Below are 26,263 nucleotides of genomic sequence, written 5' to 3' on the forward strand. Positions count from 1 at the left end.
TCTCTTTTCAGCCAGTAAAAGAGAGAAGCATACTTGATTGCATTTTAAAGTTTTTAGAAGGCTTTAGATGCAGTCCATTCATTATAAATGTTCACAGATATATAAAGTGGAAATAAGAATTACTGGCTGGCTCAATTTTAAAAAAGTAAAAGGAAAGGGAAGACAATTCTGCATCAAGATAAACTCATGTGACATTTTTCTTATGCAACAGTGCATGTGAAATGGTTTTTCTTTGCTGTGGTTTTGTGAAACATTGAGGAAACAGTTTTAATACTGGCATAACACTCTTCTACTCTTCTTTCCTTCACAGTGTGTCAGGTGATAGCCATGTATGATTACACGGCGAACAACGAGGACGAGCTCAGTTTCTCCAAGGGGCAGCTGATTAATGTGCTGAACAAAGATGATGCTGACTGGTGGCAAGGAGAAATCAATGGTGTAACAGGTCTCTTCCCCTCAAACTATGTGAAGATGACCACAGATTCCGATCCAAGTCAGCAGTGTAAGCAGTTTTTGATTACTATTTTCGATTAATTTTGTCACTTCATCTCAAAGGCGCATTGCTGTTCTTCTTCTCTGTGTTTGGAATTTGGAGTTCCAGGCATCAGCTGAATTGATTCAGAGTACTTCAAGTACTCTTTCTTTAAAGACTTTATTATAGTACAAGGTACTTTAAACCCTTTTCTAGTTAGCCTACAAACAACCAGCACATTACCAACCAGCCAGTGTAGGATAGCAGGAGTGCTGTAGGGTGAGCTAAAAATACTGCATTGGGTAGGAGTTCTCCTTCCAGTAAGATGCAGATAACTGACATGGACTGGGAAGCAGTGCAGGCACACTGCAAGTACAGAACTTGCTCGAGTTTTGTAAAATAAGGAAAAGTGCTGTAGTAATTTTAACATACATATGAGTTAAGTAAAAATACCCATAAAAAGGATAGGAAGAATATTTTGGCATTAGCAAGTGGTCTGTCCTGTCCTAAATACGCTTGTCCCAGCTCCCAGCATTCCAGCTGGATCCAGTCCTGAGAAACAAGATGTATGTCAGCACATAGGTTGAGGTTACCAGCAGCAGGCTGAGAACTGAATCCTAAACTGTACACCTGATAGTCAACATCTACTCTGCCTTTTGCACATAAACACAGTAAAGGTTTCTGGTGTCCCCTACACGCACCCTGTTTTTTGGCCCCAGTCCCCAGAGAAAATCCTCCTCACAGAGAAATTTAGCACAATTTTTACTTGTTTAGCTTTTCATCCTGTGATTAAACCAACTTTTACCCAGTGGGTTTTGGAACATACCATGATGCCAGAGTTGCTCCTTTGACATGACAGGCCTTGTCCTTTCACTTGCTGTTTTTCTCTAGACAATGTTTGGACTTCTCTAGGGATAAAGACACCCATCTGGAAATCTGGCTGAGCCTCACTCTTATTAGCCTATAGCTACTGTGTAGAGTCAGTCTGCACTTCAGATTTAATCACATAGTCATGTTCTTACACAAAAATTCACAAACTCATGGTGAAGGTACAGATTGAGTTGGAAAATTAAAATATTTTCCCTGGGTAGCTTATTATTGTTCCTGGGCAAAAGAGAGTGTGCACTGTTCTTGAGGGGTTTTTTTTCAGCTAAATTACTTCTGAGCTCCTATTTCTGGTAACATATTATTCTGGCAACATAGTATTCTGGCTTTTTTTTTTTAATGCTTCTGGCCAATGTGGTTGGGATGTTAAAAACTTCTGCATTTAGATGGAACTTAACATTCTTTGATTAGACATAGCTAAATCATTAAAATGGTTCTTTGAAAACTTTAATTTGTTTGCAAATTTCACTTTTGAAGAAACAGCATAGACTCCCACTAGATGGGCTGTAAAACTAAGATTCTGGCTGAGTATTAAAACTTAGGAATTTTCAAAACTGATACAGATAACAGCTTGTCACATCAGGTGTGTTGTTATTTCAAGTTACGTGGTTGAATGTGACAAGTGCAAGGTGATCACATAAACCACTGATTTTCAGCAAGAACTGTGCTAAGACCACGCTGTAATTGGAAACGTTCTGGATGTTGAGTAGGTTTTTCTCATTGTTTGCTGACACATCATTAAGTTTTCCCTATGTGGAATACGAGTATTTCTATACACATCAAACTGGCTTTTGACAAAGGTTAATGATATGCAGATGTGCACCAGGTCATCTGTACCCGGCCATTAAACTTTTCCCTAACAACTACTCGATGAAGCAGTTCTACAAAATCCACCTACTGGTGAACAAAGAGCATGTTGAATTTATTCTCCTTTTTGAAAATTCTCTCAGTATTTCAAATAAGCTAAGTTACACACCAGTTTTGTGCTGGTCTTTGCCACTCTGCTGTGATATAGGCATTTGGAAACTTAAGGAAAAATCCTGACTCAAAACCAGCATGGCTCAGTAGCTCCAGCACAGCACTGTTCAAATACCATTTCCCAGATTTCAGCTGGTCAGTGGTGTGAGCAGTAAGTCACTGCTCTGTACCTCTTCTGTAACCAGAGGAATGTTTAAATATGTCCTGAATGAACTTTTAAACTTCCTTGGGTTTCCTTACAATATTTTTCTTGTTTAAACAGAGTACAGGAACTATCACAAGTATTCTTGTGAAATCACTAAGGAATTGTCCCACAGAAATGTTGATGTGGGCCTCTACAGAACAGCTTTGAGATTTGACAAAATATAATTTTAGAAATGCCTTGTTGCATTTTAAGGAACTGCTGATCTGAGTATTACAATGCCTCTGTTGAATAATAGCAGTTTTTCCCACTGTTTTTTCTAGAACAAGTGTAATGGTATTGGAAAGGGAGCAGGCAGATTTGGTTAACTCAAATAGGTTTTTGGCTTAGGAAGGTTCTGGTTTTCCCCCAGATTTAAAGACCTTTGTATCTGGAGTCTTTTCTGGGAGTTTTTAGTTGTAACTATAATGGCAAACTTTCCTAGCAAAGAAGGAACTGGGGTCAGTGACATGTCCCTTCTCTTAAGTTGCTGATACAGGTCTGTGAACAGAAGAAAATCACTTTTCCTTTTGGTGTAGCTGCACATCCTCATATAGGACCCCTGTAAGGAAAGAAAAAGAAAACCAAAATAACTTCAGGATTTTAAAGGTTTGAGGATTTGTCTCTCAAACACATGGTGATTGCAGAACACAGGCAGGTTGAGTGTTCCTGGTGACTGTGGTGGTGGTTAGACTTGCTCCTGTTTTGATGACATTTTAATATCCTTTTCTCTAATGTTTGCACAAAAGCCATCATAAATAATAAATATGATACTTGGCAGGTTTCAAAATACAGATTTAAAATAAAGAATCAGTCTTCTGTTCTTTGAGTGTTTGCGCAACCATGCAGGGTCAGATCTTTTGTGTTGCCAGTACCTGTCTAGTGCCAGGTTCTCCTCCTGTCCTTTCCAAGGAGTGTTTAAGGGGGGTAGGCACAGTCCTCTTGCCACTTCCTTTTTCCTCCCAGTGGCCTGGTCTGGAGATAATTTTATTTTGGCCAATCTTCATCTGCTTTGCTTTTGGAAACTTGTTCTCTTACTACTTGTTGGCTTTTTCAATGAGATATGTTTTTAAGTTTGTCATCTTATCCGTGGGACCAATGCGAGCTTTGTCCTTTTATTTTCTTCAGTTGAGATTTTCTCCCCTCAGATAAATCTCAGCCATGAAATCTCAAGGGTCAGGTCTTTTCTGTGTTACCAGGATCTGTCAGGGACACATCTACCAGGTTCTCTTCCCATTCTTCCCAAGGGATGTTGAAGGTGGGGTGGGCAGGAGAGGAGTGTAAGAAGGGAAGACAGCTGCTCCAGCTGTGTTTGCATACTTGGTTGCTAGATGTCTTCTAATGTTAGAGATCAGATCATCCCCCAGAGATGTTCTTGCTGAGGGCTGGACAGCTCAGCCAGGTGGGCACACCTGTGCTCCATGTGCAGAGAGGCTTCTGGTTCATCCTGAGGTGTCTCATGCCATGAGACTCACAGAGCTGAATGCTGTGCCAGTTCTTTCTACTCTAATCTATGTGTAGTGACTGTTTTCTGTTCACTCTTTCTGCTTTCCACTGCACTGCTGCAGTTCCTCACACATGAGAGTTACTCCTTCAAGTGCTCAGGCCTGAGCTCCAGGTTGTGGTTTGTACTAATATCTTTAGAGCTCCCTTTTTGTCTTCCCCAAACCTTACTTGTAGATGTGACATGTTGGAGACATGAGGCAAGTCCTGCAACAAGGATTTTTATTTCCAGAAGTTGATTTCCGTGCACAAAAGATCTTTAGTAATTCCTGTCCACACTGTCTGGTGGATGAAGCTGACTCACTTCCAGGCGTGTTCGCAGTGAAAAAACAACTTCTGAACTGACATGCTTGTGGCTGGTGCATTTCTGTGTCTGTGTATGGACAGCACATTTTGAAGTTCTCTAGTTCTTGCCAAGTAACTTCTCTTTGTGGAGTAACAGTTCCTGGTAGCAGTGGCTTTGAGGTGTTGCCTGTTGCAGTTCCACGTTCATATTTTAGCACATGAGGATTAATGATTTATTCTAAGATTTTACTCAACAGCTCCAGAGTTTTACCTTTTACCAAAGATCAAAATGAGATCAATCCCTTACTTCATAGTGACATAGTGACTGTATTTCTAAAACTATTTGGTGAATGTCAGTCAGGCTTGGTAACACTTTCAGGTTGTAATTCTGGTGTCTGGAATAATCTCTGGATTGCCCACAAGGTGTGTCCCTCTTCAGACCATGTAGCCCTTGGATTCTGAGGAACCTTCTGTTCCATGGATACATAAAACTAGAGGCAAGGTTTTAATTTCTTTCAAGCTCAAACAGAATTGAACAGGTTATTTTTTATGTGCTGATATGAATAAAATCCAATGTGATTTTTCTTTACAAGTTTAATTTTTGTCTGATTTTCTAATGTCCCAGTAGAATTTTCTCAGGAGAGATTTTGTTTTTGTTGAAATCTCAGGGAATTTTGCCATTGCCTTTAAAAAACAAACCCTTAGGGTCTGACCTTGTGTTGAGTCTACACGACAGAAGTTCTCCTTAGGAAGAACCTTTTTCTTTAAATTAATGAGCTTCAGGGGTTTTCAGAGTCAGCAATGACTGGTCACAAGTACTTAAATCTGTGTGTTTATAAATATGAAACTGCAAGGGTGGAAGCTTGTGATGTCTATTTTCAGAAAGTTGAATGTTCATCATTCCTTTCTGACCTTTTTGGTGTTGTTCTGTCTTTGTCCATAGAGTTCATATGTTTCACTCTTCAAATTTATGTTCATTTTATCCTTCTTTTTTTTGTTTTGTTTTGTTTTTTTTAGGACCCAATGTTGTCTTCCAGTGTGAAAGCACCTCAGAGACCCACTATCCAAGTTTGACTAGCGTGGAGGCAGGGTGGCCAGCCCTGCTCACGTGTCTGACACAATCCTTTTGCTTCGTTTGAACGTTAGATCCAATCAAGAAATTAGGTTTTTGTGGGTTTTTCTTCTAATCTACAGTTTCAGTTGATTTGTAAAAGCAGAAAGGATAGTGGGTCTTTGTGTGGCTTTCACTGCTGTTCATTCTTGTTTCCTTTAGTATTTCCTTTGGGATTGATAACTAGTCATTAGCATGCATATCAAGCTATTGTTTGCATGGTGGGATTGCAGACACACAAAGACCCACTATTTGCACAGTTTATCTGAGCTGTTTTGAACGGGCACTTGTGTTCTTTTAATGTTGTAATGTACATATTTTGCAGAATTAAAATGTTCATTGATTATTGTTTTAATGGACTTGATTTACATATTGAGCTTTTAGAATGGATGGCCTTCATGGCTCAACCCGACCTGTCTGCTGCTGATAGTCACTGTGGTTACAGACATGCTACGAGATCTAAGGGTTAGATCTGGTGCACTCCATCCAGCCTTTTCACACCCTTCTTAACAGGGGAAAGAACTATTAGGCGTAGAGTGGAGGATATTTTAATTTTTCTTCCTTCACAGTAGTACTATGGCAGGAATTCAGGTTGTTTTGGCTCAATACATTCTATCCCTAAACAGCCTCCTTCCTTTAAATTCTGATCACTCATATTTGCTTTCAGTTTTGGCAAACGTGCTTAGTTGCTGCAGTAAGTACTTGCACAGCCTCTGTGTGACCAGGCCCTTCTCCTGCCCCTTCTCTTTATTAAACAGTTCATGGTACTGAATTGTTTGGCTCTGGCTGTGGTCTGCTGTAATTTTAAAGTACTGTCTGAAAGCTGCTGCTCTTCCTCCTGGTAAACAGAGCAGCGCCTAATGCAGAGGTACCCTGCTGAAGGGGTGTTGGCCAGGAAAGAGACACTAAGAGAACCTGGAGTGAGGGCAGAGCATTTGGGCTTAGGAGGGAACTGTGCTCCTCAGTCCTGGCCTCTTGGAAAAACGGTGCAGTATGAGCTGCCCATGTCTTATAATAACGTTTGAAGGGAAGGAGGAACTTGTAACCTTGACTCCCCTTTAAATAAAAGGATTAATTTGATTCTAGATGACTTCTCTGATTAAATAGTTCTGTGCTCTTGTAACAACAAGAGATCTCTAGACACAGTATTTAATTTACTTGGTTTCCTGAACTTGGTTATGAAACAGCAAAGGTCACTTATGCAATCAGAAGTGTTTACAAAACAAACTGCTTGTTTACTATATAGACATATATATATATATTGAGAGAGAGAGAGAGATGAATGTTGTGAAGGTACTATCAGGAAAAGGTTAATCCAGTTGCAGAGATTTAAAAGCCTTTCTCCAAAATCCAATGTTATGTATTTAATATGCTTGATCAAATAATGTATATGTGCCCTTTAGTTCAGAGATGTGTCTTCTGTGCAATACAGACTACGCAATGTGCCTACAGAAAACTACAAATGGATTTTTATTCTGGATGTATTTTGTCTGAACCAGGATTTTGCTATAGAATGAAATCATGTTGTTGTAGGCAAATAATGTTCTAGATAATCCTTTGAATATTTCAGATTACTTGATTTCCTTGTGAAACCACATTTTAAGTGTTTCTACTGAAATACACTACTCACCCAGAATTGCCTTCTCTGAATTTGTCTTGGAAAGCCTGTTTAATGCAGGCTGAAATGTGTTGTGCTGCACCAGTGGCATTGAGCAGTCACTTACTGTAGTCTAAGAATTAGGTGATCTTCTAAATTATGTAATTTCTAAAAGGCAAAAAAGCAGTCAACCTGTGGGATTTGAGCCACAGTGACAATGAGCGTTCAGTCAGTTTTCCTTGAATGCCAGACTACTACTAATTGTCTTTGACAAATTAAAAACAACTTCACATCCTCACTGAGGTATTTGAGGATATACTTATGTGGAATTTTCAAAAACCAACTGGCATTCTACTCTTTTGTTTTTGTTTTTTGGTTTTTTACTGATACATTTGGAGATTACAGTACTGTTGGCAGAGTTCCACACAGATAGCCCTGTGTTGCTGTGTAGGTATGAGCATTGATAATTATTGAAACTGCTGCCTTGAAGTCTGAACTGAAGAGTATTGAAGTGAAGCATTTTGTGCTTTCACAGCTATCTTTTCATGTTTCAGTATTACCTGAGTACATTCTAAATTCTCTTAAGCGTAATAATAAATATAATAATAATAAAAACACACCTTAATAATGCTGATTGAGAGAGACTTAGTCCCTGCCTTCAGTATTTATCTGTATTGCAGAAGTCTGCCCTAGCACAGCTCCAGCACAGTTGCCTGAGAGCTCTCCTCTCCTGCACAGTGGTGCAGAAAGAGTTGGATACACACATCAGATCATCCAAAGGAAAGACTATGCCAGGGATGTATTTACAGCAAGATTATTTAAAAATAATATTCTGTATCAATGAAGCAGTGTGGCTATTGGAAGTTGAGTTTAAATCAGACTTTTACATTTTAAAATGCTAGTTTTTCTCTAGTTGTGTGCAATCCACCCCTTTGTTGATTAAAGACCATAGAGTTCAGTTCAGCTGATCATCCCAGCCAGTCAAGTAAAATCACCCTTATTTGGGTGAAAAAGGCTGGCGGTGGAAAATAGAGTCCTTTGTTGAACTCATGGTTCCCAGGCAAGAGCTGAGAGTATAAATGTTGCTGAGAGCCACACGAGGTTAAAGGGTAAACCTGAAGCCAACATGGAAAGCAAAATAACGCTGTTTGCTGTTGCCTGCAGTGTGGTACTTGCTAAAAGTTGTTTCCTGTGGGCCAGCAGAAAATAGGGGCCCTGGTGTCACTGGGCTGAGAACCAAACAGTGCGGTAAATGCACAAGAACGGGTACCAAAACGCTGTTACTGTAACTGTCTGGTTTGGGTAATGGAGAACAAACTACAGAAGCCTGGTTTGACACAAGCTTCGTTCCTGGTCCAGAGCTGGATCCACACAGGAAGGTCTTGTGCCACCACTGGGACCAGAGGCAGGGCTGGGTGTGTGAGGAGCCTGTGGTGGAGAGGGCTGGGAGCATCTAAAATGCTTTCTCCACATGGTTAATGGTGCAGTCAGGAGCAGAAGGCACAAAGCTCCATCAGAAACGCTGATAACTGAAATGTCTCCCTCTGGTCACTGAACATTTCTGCCATCTCAGTGCTTTGTCAGATTGTATCCCTGTGTGATTCTCTTGGGCGGGCTTGGAAACACCTGTAAATAAGTCTGTTGGTAGGAATGCCAACACTCCTCGGCCGCAGCAGGAGCTGCTGCAGGGTCCTGCTACTTCAGTGTAATGAACCAATAAAACTCTGCTGTGTTCTGGTGTGTGCTGCCTTAAAACCCCTCCTTGTCCTTCCCCAGCTTGAGTGTCACGTGTGGGGACGGTTGTTGAGACATGTGAATGCAGGCCGTGCTTAGCATGAGGCAATTGTTCACCTTTGGATTTGAACAAAGTTGTAAGATAACTATGCAATGTATTTTATTAAAGGGACACATGAAAGGATCTAGTTTGTCTGTTGTGGTTTTTTGTCCATCTGGGGAGGATTTTGTTCCCAGCTGAATAGCTTGGAATGAGCATTGTGTCACTGTGATGGAGTGACTTGATTTTTGCTTTTTACCTCTTGAAAACTGTTTCATAAATTTCCTCTGTTGTAGCACAGTATCCTGTGTTTACTGATTAGGGGAGCATAAAAGTTATTATTTCTTTCATAGCCTGATGGAAACTGTCTTTTCCACAGTAGAAAATTTCTTGGATTAGCTCCTTTTGTGGGTGTCAGAGGCTGCTGGTGGCTCCAGGAGTGACAGGAGTGTGTCCCAAATGTGTTGGCCTTGTGTGTGCCTGCAGAGCTGTCACCTGGCTGTGGTGGTGTCCCCCAGTGCTATCAGCTGCTCTCTGGCTGTACTGTGGGGACTGTGCAATGCCAGCCCATGGTCCCTAAGGGGCGTGTGGCCTTTCTATGGCAGGCTGGGAAAGTGGAGGCAGGAAAAAGCCTCCAGCTCTTACCTGTTTTTCCCAGCCATGTCAGCTGGCTTCAGAGTCAAACAATTAAATAAACAACCCCCTCCAAAAAAACCCCTAACCTTCAACCAACCAAGATATTTCCTTTTAAAAAGCAGTTTATATAGAATCATAGACTCATTAAGTCTAAGTTTGGAAAAGAGCTTTAAGATTATCAAGTCCAGTCATTAACCCAGCACCAATAAACCACGTCCCAAAATTCCATATCAATATTTTTTTAACACTTGGTGGCTCTCACTTCTCTTGGCAGCCTATTCTAATGCTTTATAACCCTTTCCATGAAAATTTTTCTTAGTATTAAATCTAAACATCTTCTCTATCTCTAAATAGGTTTCATTGGTCACCCAAAGCAGTTAGTGTAGCTGGTGTAGCTACATCCTTCCAGCTGAGTACCTGAGCTCCTGTTGGACAGTTGAGATGTCTTTTCAGAGCTGTCACTTTTAATGGCTCTTTTCCCCTGTCCATTGAGTGGGGAAGTCTGTTGGGAAGGTAGTGATAGGTGTTACTCATCTGTCTTTCACTGGAGGATTTCCTTTCTTCAGAAACTCTCCCTCTTCCCCTTGAATGTGCTCATACCAAAATTGTTATTGGGAAGGTTTTCTCCCCTAGCCCCTCATGTTTTTCAGGGCTTTGAATCTCCTGCAAGGAGAGCATCTTTTCACTGTGAAACTCAGTAGTTTTTCATGCAGGGATGGTTATGTTAGTAGGAAAAATACTCCTTGTTCAGGTATATTTGGAAAGTAGAATTTTAAATACAACTTCAGAGACTGGGATTTCCTGTTTATAAACTCTCCAAGTTGTTTTACCCTGGCAACTGCTTCCTCAGCTCAGAGAGCAGGATTTAGCCCAAAGGGTGACACCAGAGTCAGTGTAGGCATCTCTCTGTTGCTGTGCCCCGAGTTTCCAAGGTTCCAGACACCCCCAGCTCGCTCTGGAGAATGTTCTGGAGAGGGCTGGGCAGGCTCTGCCCCAGGCTGGCTGAAAGCCTGCAACTGCCTGCTCTTGGAGGGAGAGACAGGCTGGCTTCCCCTCCAGAGGACAGGTATCCCTCTTGGTCAGCAGAGCAGGTGAGGAGATCCAATTCCTTGCTGCAGACACTCCCAGAAATCCCACTGCTCTTCCTGAGCTGCCTGGGGGCTTGGGATGAAGTTTCACCAGAAGGAAGTCAAGCCAAGAGCTTTCTGCTGCCAAACAAGGCAGTTTTACTGCTTCCATGCACATTCCTGGCTGTTAAACCAGCAGAAAACTTTTCTTTTTCTCCCCTTGGGATTTGTTTGCTGCCAGCATGTGAGCAGGGAGTCAGATAAATGCCAGCATTGATGCAAGGAAAGGAGGGAACAGCAATGTGGGAGGAGAAGGGGTAGAGATGTAGCTCCACCCTTTCAGCACCAGTGAGCCCATGGGTTGCTGTGGCCACTTAGGAAAAACTTTGGCAGTGCACTCATTAGGCTGGTTTATTTGCTTTTTTGTTTTTCCCTTCAGACTCAAATGCCTGAATTCATCCTCTAAAATCAAATATGGGGATTGCATAATGTGTTTTTATGCTAGTATCATCAGATCTATCAAAATTGGGAGTGTTTTCACTAGTAAACACTGGTGTTTAAATAAAATTATATAAAATACTAAATACAAAATAGCATTTGTCCCTTCATCCCAGAAGCTGACAGTCCAAACACAAGGTTAGCACAGAAGCCAGTTAATGTAACTGCATTTTTGCATCCGATAACAACTTTATAAACCAAATCTATTTTAATGCATAGAAAAGGCCCATTTCTCTCCCAGGCTTGGCCCCAGCTTTCAGTGGCCAGCATGAGACAGACCCAAATCCCAGCAGCTGGGTTGTTCCAGCAGCTGGGACACAAGCCAGCAGGAGGCTCAGTCCTGCTTCTGTCACAGGAGTGCACATTGGAGTAGGAAAGAGAGCCACTGGCCAAAGGTGAGACTTCCAAATCTGGGCAATTAATGCTTGCTTACTGTGAAAGTCCTTGGATTATCCTAAAATTTCATGTCTTAGTAACCAGGCGGGCTAAAACTCAGTCCTGGACAGAATGAAGAGTGACAAAAGAATCCAAAAGTAGCACATTGGCCACAGACTGTCTCAATGGACTAAGACATCAAACTTAGTGAGAACCACTTTTATCTGTAACTTCACTCCTTTTTCTCATCTAATTTTGGCCTGGTTGTAGCTTTGGGGATAACTAAGGCCAGAAGGAGCATTCTGTGTGATCAGAAGAGCTGCCATCCCTTATCTCTTCTAAAAAGTGGTGTTTTTTCAAACCTTGTCAGAAAGCTTAAGATCTGTGATTCTCCTTAGGGTGCAGAAGAGATTTCAGTCTAGCTGTTGTCTTTACTGTTTTACTTCTTTGTGTTGTTCAAAGGGTTTTCTTGTTACAGTGTCCTAAAATTTCACTTGGCAAGAGTTTCTCTTTTGCTGACAGTTGCTCTTTCAGAGCACCTTGATGCCGGTGTAGCCAGAAGCTCAGGAGCCTGTGAGGTTCCCATTAGGCCACTGTCACATCAAGTTCAGCCTAATGTTTAGTGTTTCTTGGGTTTTTCCCCTCAAATTTATTACTAACTCACCTTCCCATGAGCAGATCTATACCTTGGCATTGAATAGTTACATCCTTTTGTGCCAGGAGTGATGAGGGAGGCACAGCCCTTCCTGCTGCAGGTCATTCTGCCTTTCACAGCTCCTGTAAACCTTCACGAAGTATTGTTCCTCTAGAACTGCCGCATCTAAGAGAGTCCCTGGGATGTCCTTTCCGCTCTCCTGCAAAACCCACCGTTCACCTGGTATTGCAATCCGATGCCATCACATCCAGCCATAGATGGATGTTCTCAAACGCTCTGTAATTGTTTCCTTTTTTTTCTTCCTTTTCCCCCACCCTGCTGCTTTGCAATACTCTGCTGTGTGATTGCTGACAGAGGGATAAGATCGACTCTCTGTGCTCTCCTTTACCCAGCTAAACACATTCACCACTCTGGTTTTACCAGGTTTTGGTTTGGTTACTAAAGTTTGAACACCGTTGTCTTGTTTACTAACATCCAGTAGAGATAGAGTCGTGTGAAGCTGCAGGGGTGCATGTTCTGACAGAAACTTGGGGTTTGTGTCATTGACTGTTGGTGTGTTCCTGTGCATGATTTTGATTCTTTATCCTTGATGCATAAAAATAATTCAATATATTTCTAGCTTATCTTGAGGGGGAAAAAAAAAGTTGTGCAGCTGTGAAGTTACACAGCTAAAATGTTACGTGTTACAGCTTTACAAATCTGTAGTGGTGGTTTGTATCATAAATTAGTATCTAAGGCAGAGAACTTCAGAAATGGGATGGGGATTAAAAGTGCAATGTCCTAAGTCAGGACCAGCCACATTTTCTAGTACTTCATCTCACAAAAGACAGCTTAGAATCATAGAATCGTTAAGGTTGGAAAAGACCTTTAAGATCAACAAGTCTAAAAAGACATTGCTCAAGGTTAGAGGAAATCACAGTTTCAAATCAGTGTGGCAGAAGAGATGAGAAAAGTCATGAGACAAATGGAGTGGCAGGAAGTCAGGAACTCTTATTCTGCATCACTGTACAAGGGGTGTTCAAAGAAACAGACTGAAAAGGGACACTAAGAAGGGAGGGGATTGATTGCTACACCACTTGATCTTAAAACCCGCTGCTGCTGCTGCAGAGAGGGTTTACCAGTGCCTGTATAGTCTGAGCCATAGGCAGCTGAACGCTGGTGCAATTTCGTTAATTTATCAGATCTGATGCCTTGAGTGGGATCTAAACTCCTGACTTCCTTCCTGCAGGGTGTGCTGATCTCCAGAGCCTTGACACCATGCAGCCCATGGAAAGGAAAAGGCAGGGCTACATTCACGAGCTTATTCAGACAGAAGAAAGGTACATGGATGATCTGCAGCTCGTCATAGAGGTGAGATGTCTTGGATGTGAAAATGCATTTGGAAAAAGAACACCTCAATACTGATTAATAACAATAAAGGGATTCTTATCAATGGTGAGATGATGGAGGAAGAAAGTTGTGTTGCTCACCAGGCAGAAGCACCACTTTGTGAAACCCATCAGCTTACAAAGACCTTCCTGTTTTCCAAATCCTGTTTTTAGGTGTTTGGGCTCAGTCAAAAGATGATAGGCTGGGGCCAGCTGTCGAGCAGAGCTGCACAGAGCTATAGAAGCACCATAAAAGCTTATCACTTGGCTTGTCCCCAGTTTATTTCTGAAAGCAAGACCACCTCCCTTAGCAGGGCAGAGCCATTAAGTGCTGTTGGGTGTCCAACTTGACCTCTGTGTACAGAACAGTGGTGTGGTGAAGTGGCAGATGTTAAACAGTCGAGTCACAGGGGCGCTGTGTTCCCCAGAAATGAGGTGCTGAGGGCCCCTGAGAGCAGCTGTAGTTCTGCACACAGCGTGACCCTGGGTCAGGGCAGAGGAGCAGTGCCTGAGTGTCATTTGTGCAGTGATTGACTCTGCAATCACAGGAACGCTCCTCTGCTGAGCTGCCAGCCCGCAGGTCCCAGTGCTTGTCCTCGCTTTGCAAGTGCTGATGCCGGTGTCAGAATGGGGTCACGAGCCCAGGGGAAACAGCTGTCACAAATGCTAATAAGGAATTGCTTTTAACTGCTGAGAAATTAGACACTGAGCAGTCAAAAAAAGTCACTGCTGGGCTAAGCAAGAGGCTGAGCTGTTTTTGTTCTCTGAAGAATTGCTCATTTTTTGGCTGCAGGTTTTCCAAAAACCAATGGCTGATTCAGGCTGTCTCACTGAAGGAGAAATGGCGCTGATCTTTGTTAACTGGAAGGAACTCATCATGTCAAATACAAAGTTACTGAAGTGAGTACTTACCTGCAGTCTTATATTTTCCTTTTCATTACTCTGTCATTTTTTTCCCCAGGAAGCTTGCTGGGTTTACAGTCAATATTCTGTCCTTGCTGATTATTTCCTGTGCATGCTTGCATTCAGAACAGCTAAATGCAGTCAGACTGCTTCAAAAGGAACTGAAATAAGAGAGAGGGAGAAATAAACAGCAAGAACAAATGTGCCTTTGCTGTAATACCTTAGAAACAGACCCTACACAAAAGTATGTACATGAGAGCTTTTCTTCTCAGTTTTCTGCAAAGCAACCTTTTATTCTCTAAAACCAATCTGTACAAAGATACAGTGGCTAGTAATTCACTGAATGGGATGCTGGTTGAATGTAGAGATTGCTGCTGATTGTCCCAGAAACCTCAAAGGAGAGTCCCAGTTCTCCCAGACCCCATGGAGTCTCCCAGGGAGATTGTTCAGCTCAGGCTTGTGTCAGTGACTTCCTGGGGTTTCAGGCAGGACTCTGGCACCTCCTGGAAGTGCCTGTGCTGTGTCAGGAAGTTCCCCTGCCAGCTTTGTGTCCTTTCAGAGGTGGATCTGTGAGGGCTGTGGTTTAGGTTTGTGGACCTGGCAGCAGAGTTGGACGGTGATGTCTCTCCCCACCTGCAGAGCGCTGCGGGTGCGTAAGAAGACGGGCGGTGAGAAGATGCCGGTGCAGATGATCGGGGACATCCTGGCAGCTGAGCTGTCCCACATGCAGGCCTACATCCGCTTCTGCAGCTGCCAGCTCAACGGAGCGTCCCTGCTGCAGCAGAAAACTGACCAAGATGCTGATTTCAAAGACTACTTAAAGGTATCTGATTCGGTAGCTTTTGTGCCTTCTCCTTTCCTCAATGACAGGAGCCTGTCTAACTGGCTTCAACCACATAAAAATAACCAGAAGAGTAAGATCCTGCAAAAATAGCTAAGAAGCTTCCAAGGTGTATGTACACGGTGACCATGGCTAACACTGTGTGTGCTCTTTATTTATAACACTGTCCTTCTCTCTAGCTAATTTACTTAGGCCATGAAAGAAAAATTGTCACAACAGTTGACATCAGACATTTGTTTCTTTCATTGCTTTGCTCTTTTTTAACCTGGGTGGAGCCTGTGGTGTCAAAATAAAAGCTGGAACAGTTTTGAATGTAAGGATTCTGCATGAACAATGACCCTGTGATTTATGCTGGCAAAGCATCTGAGTGCAATGACACTGCCAGCTTTCCTGTTTGTTCTAGATACAAGTAGTGTTCCCTTACTGAAAACATCTAAGATCTCTCGGAATGCCTGGAAAAATGAATCTGATCAGAGAATTTTCAGTATTCAGTGCCAGTGATGCTGCTGTTTTCTGATGACTAATGCAATGCTAAATCTCTGGTTTGCACCACAGAAACTTGCCCTGGACCCTCGCTGCAAAGGAATGCCCCTCTCCAGCTTCCTGCTGAAACCCATGCAAAGGATAACACGCTACCCTCTGCTCATAAAGAGTGTGAGTACCCCAAGTCAGCTTTTGGAGGTGACGCTTTGAGTTTGATCTCCATAGCAAATCCAAGATAAAGGCTCCTCCCTTTATGGGGAAATCTCTGACAGGCACCTGTGCTTACCTCTGTTTTGATCCTGTTTTCTCCTCTCTTTGCTCCACGCCAGATTCTAGAGAACACTCCAGAGAACCACCCGGACCACAGTAACCTGCGGCTGGCCCTGGAGCGCGCAGAGGAGTTGTGCTCCCAGGTGAACGAGGGTGTGCGTGAGAAGGAGAACTCGGACAGGCTGGAATGGATCCAGGCCCACGTCCAGTGTGAAGGCCTTGCTGAGGTACCTGCACTGACGTTCTGCAGGGCTGAGGCTTCTCAGTCATTTCAGCAAGGCTGGGGAGGGAATGGGAGTCCCTGCTCACATCCCCTATTGGAACATGATCCACTGCTGAGCTCTAGGCAGGAAAGCTTTTATTGAACTCTACTCACAGCCATAATGTGTTGAACCACTCTTTCTGCATGACCGTAGTGGCAGAGAAATCTTGATTTATCAGCTTAAAAACTGGTACCATTTAGACCATTAAACAGATAGAAATAACTCTTTTCTCTGAACTCCTGATCATGCTGCCACTGGGCTAAGTCAGGTGTTACTATGGAGGATTTCACTTAGTGTGTGTTTCCCAGGGTTTTCCTTCAAGCAGGAAGGGAACAGCAGCCCTTGGTGCCAGATCCTCAAGGATATGTGGTATTCAAGCTCCTGTACCTTCCAGGACAGCCTTTAAACTGAGGTGTGTGGGACAGTTCTCTACTGCACAGGGAACCAGGGCTTGACAGACCCAGAAGGTCTGTCCTGGTTCCATCACCTAATCACCTGTAAGAGGTGATCTGACTGCAGCCTGGACAGCACAGAAGTGGCCATGCAGTAAATGCCTCCATCTGGTCATCCCTCTGTGTGTTTTTGGTAAAGCTTAAATCTTCTCTGAGATGGGAGCTGTGCTGTGACCATGGCTGATGACAGAACAGCTCCCTTCTCTTCATTTATAGTTGAATTCATTAAACAAAACAGAATAGTATTTTCAGCAGCTTGGTCAGTCTCCATGGTGAAGAGAAGCAGGAGGTGATGTCTGCACAGACTTGCTGCTGCTAATGGGTTTTGTCTCTTCCCAGCAACCCGTGTTCAACTCCCTCACAAATTGCTTGGGACCACGGAAGCTCCTGCACAGTGGGAAGCTCTACAAGGCCAAGAGCAGTAAGGAGCTGTATGGATTCCTTTTCAATGACTTCCTGCTGCTCACCTACATGGTTAAACAGTTTGTGTCTTCCGGATCTGATAAACTGTTCAGCCCCAAATCCAACTCCCAGTTCAAAATGTACAAAATGGTGAGTCAAGGTGCTCCATGGTCGTGTTGGTACAGTAGGCCCTGGCTTATGATGAGGAATTCTGCTCTCTCCCTGGGATTAGCTGTGTGGCCCCTTTTGCTGTCACATAGACAGATTCTGGCAGACAACTGCACAAATGACATTGACTTAGTGCCAGAAAAAGACAAACTTCTGTATCTTGGTTTAACAAACACTTCTGTCCCCTTTTGGGGGAAAGGGTAGAAGTAGCATCATGCCTGAACAGCTGAGTGGGATGTTCACAAGCAGGAGCCTTGATTTCAGTTTGCACAGGTTCCTGCATCCACAAGAAAATTCCTGTCTTTAAGAAAACAGTAGAAGGCGCAAAGTTTTAGTCCCTGTGCCCACACAGAGTGTATTCTAAAGACTCTGAAACTGGAGACCTAAGTTAAGACATCAGGGTTGCGTTCCCACAGAGAACCTGAGAGATTCCTGTCAGGAGAAGATTTCCGAGGTCCGCACTGCAGCTCTGCTTGCACACCCCTGTCCCTTTCACAGAGCACTTGGCCTAGGAAAACAGATGGGGTGAATCGCCAGAGTAGTTTTTCTCTCAGCCCTTTCTTGCATCCTTTACAAAGTGATTTCATTGTTCGTTCTGTGTCCTATGACTTTCATTTTCTCTACAGTAAAACAGTGTATTTAAACATGCTTATAGAGTTTCTACCTATTGTCACAGGGTGATGCTGCCACAGTGACATCTGCTTTTCTTTCAGCCGGTTTTCCTTAATGAAGTCCTCGTGAAGCTGCCCACAGACCCTTCAAGTGATGAGCCAGTTTTCCACATATCACACATTGACAGAGTTTACACACTTAGAACTGACAACATTAACGAGCGGTGAGTAGTGAAAATGCAAATCTGAGCTTAAACTTGTTCATGGATGCTGCAGGCTGTGTTTCCAGTGAGCAGACACGGGGACTCTGAGCTCAGGAACAGAGCTGTCTCTTGGTCAGGAAATAAACTCACTTGACTGTCATTTGAATGAAAAGTTATCTCTGATTTTGTTCTGCTTCTGCAGCAGCTCTTGCAGTGGCATCCAGCCACATCTGCTGCTCCTTGATGTTCCACTTGATGTTTCAGTTCTATCAAAGAACAGTTTCGGGCTGCAAAGTCTGGCATTCCATAGGGCTCTTCCCTCATCCTGGGGAGTCTTTAATGTGACCCAGCAGTCTAATAAAACAGCAGCTCCACATCCATTTATTTAGGCTGATTCAGAATGTGGAATAAGATTAAATCCAAAAACTCCGTTGCCTTAGTCCATGAACTGACTTGATTTGTGATGTCTCTAAAACTTAGGGAGGGGGGAACAGGGAAATAGAGTGGAGCAGAGTCACTGAAGATTTGGCTGCCTGTGGGATGACCCTGACTGTAGGGATTGCTCTTTGCAGGACTGCCTGGGTCCAGAAAATCAAAGCAGCATCAGAGCAGTACATTGAAACAGAGAAGAAGAAACGTGAAAAGGCTTATCAAGGTACCCACTGAGTTCTGTATTTCCCTCTCATCCACCTGGATACAGGGGCAGGGCGTTTCCTGGAGGATGTCAGTGTCTCTCCTTCTTCAGATCTATTGCCAGTTCTTACAGTTCCAACCAATCAGTTTATTTCTGACCTCTTTGTTTCCAGCTCGTTCACAGAAAACCTCAGGAATAGGACGCTTGATGGTGCATGTGATTGAAGCAACAGAACTAAAGGCCTGTAAGCCCAATGGTAAGTGAGGGAAACAGTCTCAGATCACTTTTATTCCTGGAACATTTGGAAAGGCCTGCTGAGAGGAGTTGGTCATTTGGGAAACACTGTGGTTGGTCTACAGTTTCTGCATGAAAGTCATTCTTTAGCTTCAGAGGAACGAGTGAAGAACTAGCTCTGTGCTACTCCGGGATATAGGGATTGCCTGATCCACACTTTCTGTCAGGAGCATTGGTATGTGTCCAGATGGAGGGGGCAGTTCTCTATTGCAGAGGGGTTTCACTCCCTATTCTTTGTTTAGGGAAGAGCAACCCATACTGTGAGATCAGCATGGGCTCACAGAGCTACACTACCAGGACCCTGCAGGACACCCTGAACCCCAAGTGGAACTTCAACTGCCAGTTCTTCATCAAGGATCTGTATCAGGATGTCCTGTGTATCACCATGTTTGACAGGGATCAGTTCTCACCTGATGGTAAGTGTGAATATTTAGGCACAGAATGCTTTTTTGTTAGCTGAGGTACCCAGTTCCTCAGCAGCAGTTTCAAGAGCCTGCCTGAGAAATGTTGGGTAAAAACAATGCCTCAGTACTCAGGAGGTTCAATAGCCTTCCAGAGCCAGTAACTCCAGGCAGTGAGATTTGATCCCAGTCTGGCTTTTGTATCAGACACAGAATTATTTTCTTGTCAGACTGAGGAGACAGACAAGTTGAAAGAACAAATTCTACTCACGATAGGTGCTCAAAAATAAGGTCCTGGGTTATATTTTCACAGCAACAGCTTGATCAGCTTTCTTGTTGCTTGGAAACTGAGCACGTTTTTGGCAGTCAGTTGCTTCTCATATTCTCTAAAAGGTTAAGTGCTTTTTCAGGGCTCTGACACACAGTCAATTATTGCAAATTTGCAGGGAACTGCCTTGACCTGAGATGCCTTCTGTGTAACCATAGCTCAAGTCTTTTCTCCTGTGAGTTAACGTGAGCTTGGCTGGCTGCTTCTCCCAGCTGGACAGCTGAGTCTTGTTTTTCAGTCCATGATGAACCGTTTAATGCACACACACACAAAGATGTCATGTAAGAAATAGCCACACAGAAGATGTGTATGATTTCTGAATAGGACTGTAAACCTACTAGTAGCAGTAACTGCTGAATGTCATTCTTCTTGTGAAAAGCATGATATATAATCATAATTAAAAGTTGGCTGAGCCAAAATAGTTGATTTTTTTATTGTCTTTGAGTACCTCAGCTGATTTGTAAACAAGTTCCATCACCTAAGTCTGACCAGCCAGCTCTCAAAGTGAAGAACACTTGAAATTGTGTTTCTGAAAGGGTATTTTTGTAGAGTATTTTTAAAGCCCTTAGCTCAAACTGTGACATCCTAATTCCATAGCATTGTTCTCTTCTAAAAAGGCCCTTTTTTGTCACTGCTAGCTGGTCTACACAGGGCTGGGGTCCAATCCAACTGGAAGCATGGGAGTGGTGCTCTGGAACTGAGCATATATCCCACAGCATTGCATTAACCTGACTCCCTCAGATTTTCTAAGGTTAATATAACTTTGCCTAATGAAATTCCTTATTCATTTGCCCAACAGATTTTTTGGGCCGTACTGAAGTTCCAGTAGCAAAAATCAGAACAGAGCAAGAGAGCAAAGGCCCCACAACTAAACACTTACTGCTGCATGAAGTTCCAACAGGAGAAGTGTGGGTGCGCTTTGACCTGCAGCTCTTCGATCAGAAAACACTCCTCTAAGAATGCCTTTTTTTTTTTTTTTTAATTTATGAAGGACAACTGAAGCTGACAGCCTGAACATCTTTTGGTAAAAGACTCCTTGTCCCATGCTGGCTATTAAGCAAGAATTCCTGCTGCTTCTGTATTTCCTGTTAGCTCCTGGTTGTGCTTAGTTCCTTGCAGTGTTGCGAGTTGTTGTTGATCTATGCAAACACAGACATTACTGTAAATACAGTACTATAGCTCAGTGCCTTTTTATTATGTTGGAATATCTTGGGTTTGGATGCCAATGTTTCCATTTTCAGGGCCATAAAAAGTATTACTTAGAAATGTGGCACCAAGCTGTTTGTATATTTTACCACTTAGTCTGACAGACAGACTGAGGAATGGTTTAAGCTCAGCACTAGAATCATTCCATTTGAAATCTCAAAAAGTGATATCCACTGGAATTTTCCCATCTCAGGATGATAGTTTTAATGGTTAAATGCTGAAGAAGCCTTAGCACTGGAGAAGTCTCCAATATATTGTATATTCTTTTCAGAATCAAATGTAGTTCTTTACTTGACTTTAGTTCTGCACTGGAATCAGTAACTGCTACTTGGTTTTTCTTTCTGCTTCAGTTTGATTTATCATTCTCTGCTGAGACAATGTGGTTGTGAAAAATAACTAGAAAAGATGTTTTAAATACTGTGACCCACAACAATGTGGCAAAATACTCTTCAGCTCTTTGTTTTTTTTTTTCCGAAATATAAATTATTTGTGTACATTTCCTTGGTCTTGCAGACCTCCATGTGAATCTTGAAGCTTTGACGTTGCCAACATGTATATAGAGAGTAAAATATAAATTTATTAATTTGTCTACAGATGTTTATTGATGCATAGTGATTTTTAAAAAGTATATTTTATTGTACAGGGGAATGTGAATTAATGAGAAAAACTTATAGGATTTGTTCAAGGAAAGCTTATTACAAGCTTAAAAGGTTTGCTCTGGGGAACTGTCGCCTCATTATAAACCTGTAAAATGAACTGGTTGAAAGAAAAATCTTTCTCTTGGCACCAAATCAGGGATGGTTTAAAAAAAAAAGAAAGTTTGTTTATAGATATTTGATACATTGTAACCATTTTGCTGCCGCCTTCAAACTGCTTTGTTGCAGAAGCACAGCATGCAGTTCTGAGCAGCCTGTGCCCTCGTTTTCCACGGGTGCAGAAATTCCTCCTGAAGTCTGGCAGTTTCCCACCCAGTCACCATCTGTGCACCCTCCTGTTCCTGAGTCAACCTCTGTTACATTTAACAGTTTTCTGTGGTTCAGTATTTCTAATCCTAAATAAAACTCTACTCTTGGCAACACATGTGAGATTGTGTCTGTCCAATGGGCGTTTGGAGGACAGAGAAAATTCTGTTTCCAGGCTTGGAGCCCAGAGCTGCTGAGGAGCCACAGCAGCAGGGAGATGGGACTGCACTGGCACAGGAGAGAGACAGGGTTGAGGGCACTGGCAGCAGCTGATGCTCAGCACCAACTCTCCAAAAAGCACCAGATGTTTCGTACACCACTTCCCATCTCCTCTCCCCTATTTATTTCCTGCCTTCTCAAAACACCTAAGATGTACATTAGAAGTTTGATTTACTGCTTGCACACCGTCTCCAGGAGAGAACACCAGCGCTGTCTTTACTGAGCTCAACCCAATTTAAACCTCTTAGAATAGCAGGTTTTGGCCTGTAGAGCATTGAACTGGATCTGGCAAGAAGAGGAGCAGCATCTCAGACATTTCTTTGGCTACTGGGTAACAACATTTCAGGACTACATGTTTAAGACAATAAGTTTATTGCAGTTTGCCCAAAGACCTGGCCTGTTCTCACTTGCTTTGGCAGTGCATGTAACCTATTTTGTAAGGGGTACCTTTGGTGGCTGTGCTTGCTGCTGTGGTCAGCTGGGGGCCAGGTGACATCACTGGCTCTCTCTGTCATTGTGCTGGTTGATGACTTCCATCCTTTAAAGAGAAGGAAAAACTGCTTATGTAAAGATCAGCTGAGCTCTCTGTCAGATAATTTCCTTCTACACAGCACACACTGATCTTGCCTGGGAACTCTCCAGGACACCCTTGGTGCTGCCACAATGGATTTGAAATGAGGAAAACAAACTGCCCCCTGCCATTGCTACTGTGCCTCAAAAACTGGGCTTAGTATGGACCCAGACTGTGTTCCTGGTGAAGACCATGTTCAAACACCCTTAAATGCAGTAGGAGTGAGTTGGCAGAACTAGAATGTGCTCCTCTAGAGCAGCCCCCCAGCAGCACATCAGTGACATGCTCTGTTAACTTCCTGCAGGTCAAAGTGGGACCTCAAACCTCCTCACATCTTCCAGCAGGCTGTGCACATCTTCTGCAGAATGGATCATACTCTGATGGGTCATAATCATCCAAAAACACGTAGCCCTGTGGGGGAAGCAGGTACTGGGTCAGGTCTCAGAAGATATTGGTGGTTACAACAGTGAGAGCAGCCAGCCTGGGTGGGACAGAGCCGGGCATGGCACAACAGACCACCAGAGGTGGCTGAAAGAAGAATTCCCAAATTTTTTACACTGCACCTCAGAAAGAAAGTGACTGAACTGTAACAGGAAAATTCCTCCATCCATTTTAACTTATCACACGCATAAATACATAATAAATTATTTACTGAAGCATCCAGAAATAATTACAGGCTAAGATGCTAACCTTAACCAGAACAGTCAAGACAGTGAAATTTTTTTTTTAATTGGGAAATGTTTTTCCAGACAAGGAAGCCCTGAGATTGACTCAGTTGGTCAGAGCATGGTGCTAATAACACCAAGGTTGTGGGTTTGATCCCAGAAAGGGCCACTCACTTAAGAGTTGGACTTGATCTTTCTGAGTCCCTTCCAATTCAAAATATTCTGTGATTTCAGCAAAACAGATATTAATAAGAAAATCAAAACCAGGAGTGAGTGAGCCCTCACTAGCCACAACCTTAGGCAGGTCACTGGTCTGCAAGATGCCAGCTCCAAATCTGGGTTCATGAGCTGGCTTTTCCATCTATACATTGGAATAAAGACCTGAACCCACACCTCATGGTCCAGGCCACAGCTCCAACTCATCAACAACCCTGCCACAGGTGATGGAGAAGCCTGATAGCAGGGAATAGAGCAAAAGAAAATGGGCAGAAAGAAGGGAGGAAAGGGAAAACACATCCAGAATTAACCACATTAACTAACCCACACAAGTGTCTTGAGTTCTGCAAAATTTATCATATGCTGCCATAGTTATGCAAACTTATGCAAATAAGTTGTCCTGTAAATATGAAGGGCCTCAGTGTGCTTTTCAGACGTGCTGGTGACAGACCTGACACCACAGAGCAAGGAGAAAAAGCAGAAGCTGATCACTGGTACTCCCCTTGAGGCAGAAGGACACATCCCAGTACATCAGCCATTGCTTCTGGAGGACACCCAGCAAACTCCGGACCTGGCACAGCAGCTTGCAAGATGGACTGGTGCAGACCCAGATATGTACAGTACACCCAACACAGCCTACAGCCCCCGACTTCAGCAGGAGGACTGGTTCAGCTCTTTGTCATTCCATGCAGTTTAAATGCACGGGTCTGTCACATCAGGCCTTTGAAAAAGATAGTTTGGTCTCTTTAAACAACACAGCTCCCCATGGTATTTTCACTTCTGGATTAGTAACTTGTTTGCAGTCTCACAACTCCACCGTGCAGTGGTTTCCACTGACAGCAACTGACTCTCATAAAGTATTATTTTTGTGGCAGATTACATAACTGCTTTTATTTTTATTTTTTTCCCTTTCTGAGATGCAGAAAGTTTAGTTGTGGGATCTGATACTCATGAGTGGTGTGAAATTAAGAGCAAAATGAAGAAAACTAACAAGTATTTTCTACAGTGACTGTAATTTGCAATTTTTGTGAACACTAAAACACACAGAACTACAAAATCCCTAAGCTGGATCCATAACCTGCATGCAGACTTAACAAAATTGTTTGTATCTCCCCGTTCCCATATTTTTCCTTTCATGAAACTTGATCAGTAGCATCCAAGGCCACAAAATCCTTTCACTCATGCTCTGCCAACAGAGTGCAATAGTGCTGTAGCTGAACTCAGCTGAACTGAGAAATGAGAGTGCAGCCTCACTCCCTGCTCACTCAGCCTTTGGTTTCAGCTGACAGAGCTCTAAGTTTTCCCACTAAATGATCCAGCCCACAGAGGGAAACACACCTCAGTAGGATGTCTCATCATATTCAGAGCCCAGCACGTCTGACTGCACAGAGCAATGCTGCTGTTCGTAGCTGCTGGTGAACGTACACAGTTGTAATATCACCAGTACAGAAGTCCTTGGGAAAAGTAAGTTAAAGGCAAAGTACATCCAAACTCCAGGTTATCAACAGACAGGAAATAACAGCTAAACCCCTGATGTTGTTCACAATCCTCTGTATACAACCCTCTCCATGACAGAAATCTGCTTCTCTTTGATACCTTTTTTGTCGAGTAGTTTAAATACTGAGAGAACTGTTCTTGTAGCCTTTTCTGCACTTCTTCCCATGACTGGCTGTCCATTTGTTCCTTAATTTTCTGCATAAATGGCTCTGAAACATCCTCAAGATATTTTTTGTACAGCAGCTCTGTCTTTCTCAGATCTAGGAAATCACTGTGCCTCAAATATCTGTCCACCTCCTTAAGTAAGAAATGGAAAATAAAAAACATATAAACTGTTGGCCAGTGACAGTAAAGATTCCACAGGTGAAGGTCTGCAGCTTTGCTGACCTGACTGCTCACTGCTCCAAGGCACCTGTTTTCCAGCCCTTCCCTCTGCTCCTCCCTCTCTCCACTTCCCACCACTTGTTTCCAAGCTTGCCCTTTCAAGAGCTCTGGCATTCAGACCCTTAATTTTTGAAGCTGTGGTGCAAGGTTGGCAGAAAATGACTCACTTTTCCCCATCAGGTTACTGAGCTGAAATCACTGCAGAGCAGGGGGCTGTAGGCACCAGACTGCGCAAGACCAGCAGCAGGACTGTCCCTGCAGCACTGCCAAATCTGCTGGATCAGACAAGAGCAGCCCTCCTGCCCTTTGCTCACAGCACCACTGTCACCAGTTACCACACCCCCAGAACAAATATTAGGTGCAAACAGGCAGTTCAAATCACCTGGGATTCACATTTAGGGTTACTACTTCAGTCCTGTCCAGAGGAGACTGAAAAGATCAGCTCATAACGCTAAATGAGCTTTTCAAGAATACAGGCACTTCACATTTTCTCGTGAATCACTGTTTAGGAACTAAATATCCTGACATGCAGGAAAGCACAGAGCAAATGAGAAAAGAGGTGCCACTTCTTACCCTCACAAAATCTTCTCTGTCCAAGATGCACCGAACAGAAGCAATGATGTCTCGGCTTTGATCAGGTGCTGCCTAACAAAACATGAAAAAAGCCCATGTAAGGTGAAAGCAGGACTTAGAGTAGGAATTAGATTTACTTTTGAGTTCCAAGTAATTACTGGTGTCGTGATTAAAGGCACATTATACCACAACCCAGCTGGTAAATCCTTGCAAGAACTGCTCTGGACAGTTGGTTAAGTAGCAACAGAAAAGCATTGGAAGAACTGGAGTGAAGAACTGCTCAGACCCCCTTGGCTGCTCCTCACCACAACCAAACACCACTTCCTCCTGGCC

General features: G+C 43.1%; 1 protein-coding gene and 1 long non-coding RNA gene across 5 annotated transcripts in view; one reads left to right on the forward strand and one right to left on the reverse strand.

Moving 5' to 3' along the window:
• The window catches only part of ITSN2 (intersectin 2), an 81,646-nt gene extending 58,395 nt beyond the window's left edge, over nt 1-23,251 (forward strand). For 2 of the 4 annotated variants that reach the window (XM_066314701.1, XM_066314702.1), the window contains exons 28-39: nt 311-502; nt 13,246-13,367; nt 14,178-14,284; nt 14,927-15,110; nt 15,684-15,782; nt 15,941-16,108; nt 16,936-17,148; nt 17,880-18,001; nt 18,553-18,635; nt 18,787-18,870; nt 19,151-19,324; nt 20,437-21,919. In XM_066314701.1, coding sequence (XP_066170798.1) covers nt 311-502; nt 13,246-13,367; nt 14,178-14,284; nt 14,927-15,110; nt 15,684-15,782; nt 15,941-16,108; nt 16,936-17,148; nt 17,880-18,001; nt 18,553-18,635; nt 18,787-18,870; nt 19,151-19,324; nt 20,437-20,594 — 1,706 coding nt within the window. In that variant the 3' untranslated portion in view covers nt 20,595-21,919. Of the gene's footprint in view, nt 1-310; nt 503-5,321; nt 8,931-13,245; nt 13,368-14,177; nt 14,285-14,926; nt 15,111-15,683; nt 15,783-15,940; nt 16,109-16,935; nt 17,149-17,879; nt 18,002-18,552; nt 18,636-18,786; nt 18,871-19,150; nt 19,325-20,436; nt 21,920-22,899 lie in introns of those variants that run through there. The other 2 variants (XR_010743160.1, XM_066314704.1) reach the window with 2 other exon arrangements.
• LOC136358735 (uncharacterized) lies at nt 21,651-23,013 on the reverse strand. The gene is made up of 2 exons (XR_010743161.1): nt 22,928-23,013; nt 21,651-22,562 (listed from the first exon to the last, which is right to left on the reverse strand). It is a non-coding gene; the product is annotated as an uncharacterized lncRNA (long non-coding RNA).
• Nucleotides 23,252-26,263: the final 3,012 nt, after the last annotated feature.

The sequence above is a fragment of the Sylvia atricapilla genome, chromosome 3 (assembly GCF_009819655.1).
Source record: "Sylvia atricapilla isolate bSylAtr1 chromosome 3, bSylAtr1.pri, whole genome shotgun sequence".
NCBI lineage: Eukaryota > Metazoa > Chordata > Aves > Passeriformes > Sylviidae > Sylvia > Sylvia atricapilla.